General features: G+C 31.1%; 1 protein-coding gene across 9 annotated transcripts in view; it reads right to left on the bottom strand.

Moving 5' to 3' along the window:
• LOC101238046 (uncharacterized) overlaps nt 1–7,481 on the bottom strand; it is a 45,623-nt gene that overhangs the window by 10,393 nt on the left and 27,749 nt on the right. For 3 of the 9 annotated variants that reach the window (XM_065816770.1, XM_065816771.1, XM_065816769.1), the window contains 3 exons: nt 5,624–6,107; nt 5,163–5,491; nt 4,410–5,055 (listed from right to left, as the gene is read on the bottom strand). In XM_065816770.1, coding sequence (XP_065672842.1) covers nt 4,410–5,055; nt 5,163–5,491; nt 5,624–6,107 — 1,459 coding nt within the window. Of the gene's footprint in view, nt 1–4,409; nt 5,056–5,162; nt 6,108–7,481 lie in introns of all 9 variants that reach the window. The other 6 variants (XM_065816774.1, XM_065816773.1, XM_065816772.1 and 3 more) reach the window with 2 other exon arrangements.

Here is a 7,481-nt window from a genome sequence, read left to right as displayed (position 1 = left end):
AAGCATCCAGTAGCATCCAGAAGTATCCAGAAACATTCAGACGCATCCAGAAGCTTCCAGAAGCATCGAAAAGAAGCATCTAGAATCTTCCAGAAAAGGTTCACACAGGTTCATTTTACTATATAAGAGACATGTAAATCGACATGTAATTCAGTCAGTATATGGAAGTCAATCAGTCAGTATTATCAAGACAGTTTATCGAAGTGAGTTTTATCAAAGTGTTTTATCAAAGTATGATAACAAAGGTGGAAGACCGCGTTCCACCACATCTAGAGAGGATTCTATGATCGGCAGATCCGTCAAGAAGGATCCCTCGATATCATCAGTCGAGATACAAAAGCAATTATAGCTGCCTGTATCGGACCGAACAATCAGATGACGTTCTGTTGAAGCCGGATTGTATTCTCGACGCCCTGCAATGAAACCGCTGATTTCACTTAAAAACCAGAAGAAAAGACTTCTGTTTGCTACATCTCATATTGACTGGAATGTGCAGAAATGGCGAACTGTCCAGTTCAGTGATGAATCGAAGTTCAACATCATTGGGAGCGATGGCATTTGCCGTGTACATTGACCGGCCGGAAAACGCCTCAATTTACATTACTGCCATAAGACTGTGAAGCATGGAGGAGGCAATGTAATGGTCTGGGGGTGTTTTTCTGCTAATGGTCTAGGTCCAATACATCGAAACGATGGAATAATGGACCGTTTCATGTATAAAAATATCCTGAAAGATGTTGTTACCTCATGCTGAATGGAATATGCCAATAAAATGGTTTTTTCAGCAAGACAACGATCCGAAACACACTGCAAAAGTAGTCAAGCAGTGGTTTCAAGACAACCACCTATCGGTGATGGATTGGCCGCCTCAATCTCCGGATCTCAACCCTATCGAGAACCTGTGGGAGATCGTCAACCGCAGAATTATTCGTGAAGGTGTTCGTAATAAGGATCAACTGTTTGAACAATTCCAAAAGGCCTGGGCAGCGATTCCACAAAGTTTCATTGATCACTTGATCGAATCTATGCCTCGAAGATGCAAGGCTGTAATCGACAACAAAGGATTCGCCACGAAATATTGATAGCGAAATACAGCTTGGTCAACATTTTGTCGAGTTGCACTTGCTTTGCCCAGAAGGAAATCAACTTTTTTTAATACTTTTGATTAATTTATTAATTTTCGTGTACAAATAATGAACTTTGTGATGAATAAAACTTGAAGAACCTTGTCTCTAAACAGTTACATAGTTATTTCTCTAAATTGAAAAAATGCAGCACTTTTATATAAAGAAACTAAATTAGCATTATTTGGTTGCACTCGTTTTGTCCGATACTGTATATATACACTGCCGCTCACGGAAGTTAGGACAGTGGAAATTTTTTCGAAAAAGCAAAATGAATATATATAATTACGTTATAGAATTTTTAATTTATATTAATAAAAATTATATTTTTTATGCATTTTCAATATAAAATATATTATTAGTCAGTTTTATGTAATAAAAATGTACAAAAACCATTATAATAATTAAAAAATTTTTTCGTCAAAAAAACCACCCTTTGATTTAATAACTGCTTTAACTATTCTCGGCATTTTTTTCAATTAATTTTCTAATTGTTTCTTTTTGAATATTAATCCATTCCTGTTCTATAATGTTCCATAAATGAGATTTTGATGTTGGACATACAGTTCTAATTTTTCTATCCAGTTCATCCCATAGTAACTCAATGGGGTTGAGGTCTGGGCTTTGGGGAGGCCAGGTCATTACACGTAATACATTTTCAGCTTTTTTTGATTCTAAATAATTTCTACATAATGATGCAGTATGTTTAGGGTCATTATCATGCATCAGAATAAAATTATCTCCGATTAATCGAAGTCCTGAAGGGATTGCACTTGTTTCCAGGATATCTCTATAATGTTCTGCTCTCATTATACCATCGATTTTATGCAAATATCCCACTCCATCCAGAGAGAAACAACCCCAAACTATCACAGAGCCTTCACCATGTTTTACTGTTGGAAACAGACATTGAGTTAGCATTTTTTCTTCAGCAGATCTTCTAACGTAAACTCTTCGCTTATTTCCGAAAACTTCAAATTTTGACTCATCGGTCCAGAGTACTTGTTTCCATTCATCCATCGTCCAATTTTTGTGGAGCTGTGCCCAACGGAATCTCTTCTGTCGGTTAACTTTTAGTAGATATGGTTTTCGAATAGCAACACGACCATGCAAATTAGCTTTTTGCAATCTTCATTTGACTGTACTGAGAGAAAATTTTTTTTCCTGATCACAGTTAAAAATAGCTGTTATTTGTGGAGCAGTTAACATTCGATTACGCTTACTGATGATTTTTATACGTCGGTCATCAGCTTTTGTTGTTATGCGAGAAGGACCTGGACGATTTCTGTCTTCCAAACTTCCAGATTCTCGATATTGACGAATCGTATAGCTAACTGTTGATTTACTCAGATTTAATTTTTCAGCTATTTTTCTATCTGTATAGCTTTCTTGAAGCAAAGTGAGTATTGCTGTCCTTTTTTCAACACTTATTGGCTTACCTTTAGGCATATTTTTTTCAATATTTTGAATTTACACTGAAAAAATAATTTTTAATTTTACCTTTGAACTTCTGCACTTGAAATTTTTAAAACACTAACACAAAATATCTGCAAAAACACAGTAAACAATAGAAATACTTGTTAAATGACAAACTTAAAAGATTTGAGTTGATAATGTAAAATACAGGTTTATACGTGACCTATAATATGTTTCTGCGTTCTCTGTTTATTTATTTAAAATGATAAGACTTTTACTTGTGAGTACAATTTATGTTATTTTAAATGTTAGTTATTTTAATATATTTACATTAAAATAACTTAATTTAGAATTTTTTTTGATACAAATTTTATTTAACTTGATTTATTTTTATCTTCTATATATATAAAAGGCAATGTGTGTGTGTGTGTGTTTGTTTGTTTGTTCTCTATAGAAATCCAAACCGCCGGACCGATCTTGATGAAATTTGGCATGGGGGTAGTCCTCGAGGGGGAGAAGGTTCTTAGCTGGGTTTTGACCCCGTACCCCAATCCCCGGGGTCAAGGGGGCCCAAAACTAGGCCCCCCTGACCCCGGGGTCAGGGGGGACCATTTTTTGGGCTGATTTTTTAGGCCCATTTTTGTGTACAGATATCAGGTAAGCCAGTTTAAATATTGGCCCGGGCAACGCCGGGTAACTCCAGCTATACATATAAAGAGCAATGTGTGTTTGTGTGTGTTTGTTTGTTTGTCTTCTCTTCTATATATATAAAGGGCAATGTGTGTGTGTGTGTTTGTTTGTTTGTTCTGTATAGAAATCCAAACCGCCCGACCGATCTCGATGAAATTTGGCATGGGGGTAGTCCTCGAGGAGGAGAAGGTTCTTAGCTGGGTTTTGACCCCGTACCCCGATCCCCGGGGTCAAGGGGGCCCAAAAATAGGCCCCCCTGACCCCGGGATCAGAGGGGACCATTTTTTGGGCCCATTTTTGTGTACAGATATCAGGTAAGCCAGTTTAAATATTGGCCCGGGCAACGCCGGGTAACTCATACTAGTTAAATATAAAAATGGATTATTATGTGTAATTTATTAACATATAATGCACTAAATGATTAATACATTTATACTAATTTAAATGTTGTATTAATGATTTTAAATTTAAGTAGATTAAATCAACAAATAAAGAAAAATTTAAAAATTGAATAATTTAAATACAAATAATTTTATAATTCATTTTTTAAATTTAGCAATATAAGTCAAAACAACACTAATATTGTAACATTTAGTACTGTGATAAAAAATACATTCCTAGATTCTAGGTGAACTTCATTTGTGGGTTCTTAGTACACTTTTCATCGCTGAACTTAACTTTTAGTTAGCAAAATGCATACAAATGCAATTCTTCTTGCACAATTCTTTTTTCACAACTTATCTTAACTTCATTAAACCATCACTAATAAAAGTAGCTTTCTTAGTGCTGGGTACAAATTTTTTTTTTCTAAGTGCTGTGTACAAATCTTTTTTTCTTTAGTCTTTAAAACCTTAGCATATGCACTAATACAAGTTTATCTTAAGTTTTGTCTTTAATTTAAAAATATTTTTTTTTGTTTCTAACCATTTTATAAGAAAACCATTTTTTTAAAACTAAATTGATTAGAAACCAAGAATCATTTTGTAACTATTATTTAAAAATATTTTAGTTTTAGACTGTACTGATATATTCTGAAGACTTTAATTTTTGAAAAACCAGCCTTAAAGACCATTTTTAAAAACAAGAAGAAAAAAATTATAAAAAATATATATAGAATTTATAAAAATTATTTTATATTTTTAAACTAAATTTATATAATATTTAAGTTTAATATTTAACCTGCTTCTAGAGATGAACCAATTGAATCTTGAAGATGCTGAATTGAGATAGGGATAGGCGCAATAGGAACAGGATTAATACTACGTTTTTTATCATCAGATAAGTTATTAGCTGGAGGTACCTGCATGTGAAAGGAACTTGACAAAGGAGGATGTTTAATCATTTCAAAAAACTGACGATCTTTAGGTGATTCAAGTAAACCAGTAGGCCATGTAAAACCAACTTCTTCATCACAAACTAGCTGCTTTCTTATATCATGAACGCTAAAAGAAGTATTTGTTAGTGTTTGTTTTTCAGGAAAATCTACATTTCGTTCAATATGTGGCAGAGCACCTGCAGCAGTTGTAACTACATTAGATGTAAAATCCCCAAAAGAAGCCTCTTTTTTTCCACTAGACTGAATAACCAAATTTTGCTCTGAAAAATTATTTTTATTATCAATAACATCAGAAGAATTGCAGTCAAACTTGCCGTCACAATCCTGCTTGAGAAGATTAAGCAAATTTGGTGGAATATTTTTAGACTCAAAAGAAGAAAAATCTTGCATGTCTTTATTAGGTTGTTGAGAAACATCAGTAATTTTAAAAGCACTATGTTGCTGAGGCGAAGTTTGGGTATTTGAGACACTATTGGTTGAAGACGATGACTATAAAATAAATAATTATTGAGATAAAAAAATAAGATAAGTTAGCAATTATTGAGATAAAAAACTTATATCTATAAAAATTTAAACAGAACAAGATAAAATCTAACATTTTCTGCTAATTCTTTGAAAAGTAGAGATTTTTCAAAAACTTTTTTATCTTCCTGAAACAAATTGTTCTTGTACATTTCTCCTGAAAAACATAAATTTGGTGTATGCAATGGTACATTACGTTCATCTAAGTGGTAAATTTTATGACAATTTATCAAAATACTTTCAGGTGGGGGAGTTTGTTCATTGTCAGATGTACCAACTACATCCATATTAGATGCAGTCATAACGAATGATACATCTCTTTCTAAAGATGGAGAAAAAGTGGTTTCATTGTGTATTTGATTAACAACAGGTAATTTGGTAGGAACTGTATATCTCATTGATTCTAAAATATTAATTTTATCAGAAGCATCAACATTATTTATACTTTCAAAAACTGGTTTTGAGACTATATTAGTAATTGTAGGACTAAACTGGTTAAAATGCTCGTTATGAGTAAACATTTTATTAAAATTACCAAACTGACTTGCGTGAACTGTTGAGTGCTGACCTAAATATGGCGATGTTTTCCCCTCTTTGTTTGTTTTATTTAATTGTAGAAGATTATGTGTTGGACCACTGCTAAATCTGCGGTTTACCCGATCATCACAGAAAGATTTTGACTCAGCTTCATTTAAAATACCTGAAAAGGATGTATTTTCATTATTAAATTGATCTTCTTTAATTCTCAAACCATTTATATGCTCGTCTCTGCTTTCAAATAACACTTGATAATCTACAACTTCCTCTTGTTTTATAGATAGCAAAGTAGATTTCTCTGTTTCTTCGATTTTTAATTTTTCAATATCATTTTTGTACTCCTTAGTATCATCTTGCTTTATTTCAAAATCAGCAGGAGTATTTAGTCGAGTTTGTTCATCATCCTCTTTCTTGATTTCACTACATGATCTCTCATCAATAACAAACTGATCATCGCCACTATCTGAGTCACTTTTATTTTCCTAAGATAAAATATAGTAAAATACATAAAAAAGAAATATGATTTCACAATTATTAGCATTTTATTATTATTTGTTATTAACAGCGTATTAACATTTAAAAATAGATGTAATAAAATCAATCTAATACATACAAACACACACACACACACACACACATATATATATATATATATACATACATATATATACACATATATACATATATATATATATATATATATATATATATATATATATATATATATATATATATATATATATATATATATATATATATATATATATATATACATACACAGGGGCTATTCTAGACCATTTTCCACAGCATTGACCGTATTTAGACGCCGCCCAAATTAAAATTTAAGAACCTTATTTTTAAAGGTTTTTTATGGCAAATATTGTTTTTTTCGCAAAAAAAAGTCTGATTTTCATTTAAATTTCTTCAGGAGGAGAGGCACTGCTGTCCTACTTTTTTTCCAAGAATAGGCCCTGATATATATCTATTTTACTAATAGAGTGCTTAATGTTCTTAAAGAACAGAGCTATAATAAATTAGTAAAAACACTTATCTAATTTTCTTCAACAAATTGCTTTGCCATCAGCTTCCTGATGAACCTACTGATGGTGAAACAACTTGTTGAAGAAAATTAGAGTGTTTATATATATATATATATATATATATATATATATATATATATACGGAAATAATATTTAATTATGAAAAACTGGCCAGATTTTTTAGTTTTGAGAATATTTATGTATGTTCGTAAAACAAAAACTTTTTGTTTTACGGACATACATGGAAACATAAATAAACTTGAATGTTCTCTTGGTGCAATAGAATAAAAATAATACTCGCTAACTCTAAAAACCCACCAAATCTACAAACAAATTCTATTGGTTCAAAGAATATGCTAAGTGAAATAAAGTTATAGAGTATTCTGTTGAAATGTTTTTAAAATTGTATTATTCAAGATTTGTTAAGTTTAGAGATTTCTAGCATAAATTGTTTTAAGAATATACTATCAAACGAATTATTTTGTGGCTCATTCTCGGAATCACATTATTATTTGTTTACAAAAATAAATGTTTTAAATATATTTTTTAAATTGTCAAAATTTTGAAAGTTTATTATATATTATAGATTTTATTAGTATATTCTTATTTTTTATTTAAAAAGTATGTATTTTTTATGTAAATGTAATTTTGCATCTGTTTTTTATTCTAATGTAATCTTTTAAAGCAATTTTTACGATTTATTTTGTAAACAAAAAGACTTTCAACAATAACTGTGTTTTCAATGAAATTATTAATAATCATCAAAGTTGATAAAACTAATTACTAATTATGTGGTTGGGGTAGATGTTTATTAAT

Source organism: Hydra vulgaris, chromosome 13 (genome assembly GCF_038396675.1).
Source record: "Hydra vulgaris chromosome 13, alternate assembly HydraT2T_AEP".
Lineage (NCBI taxonomy): Eukaryota > Metazoa > Cnidaria > Hydrozoa > Anthoathecata > Hydridae > Hydra > Hydra vulgaris.
Note: the sequence above shows the minus strand (reverse complement) of the source record. Positions and strands in the feature narration are given on the sequence as shown.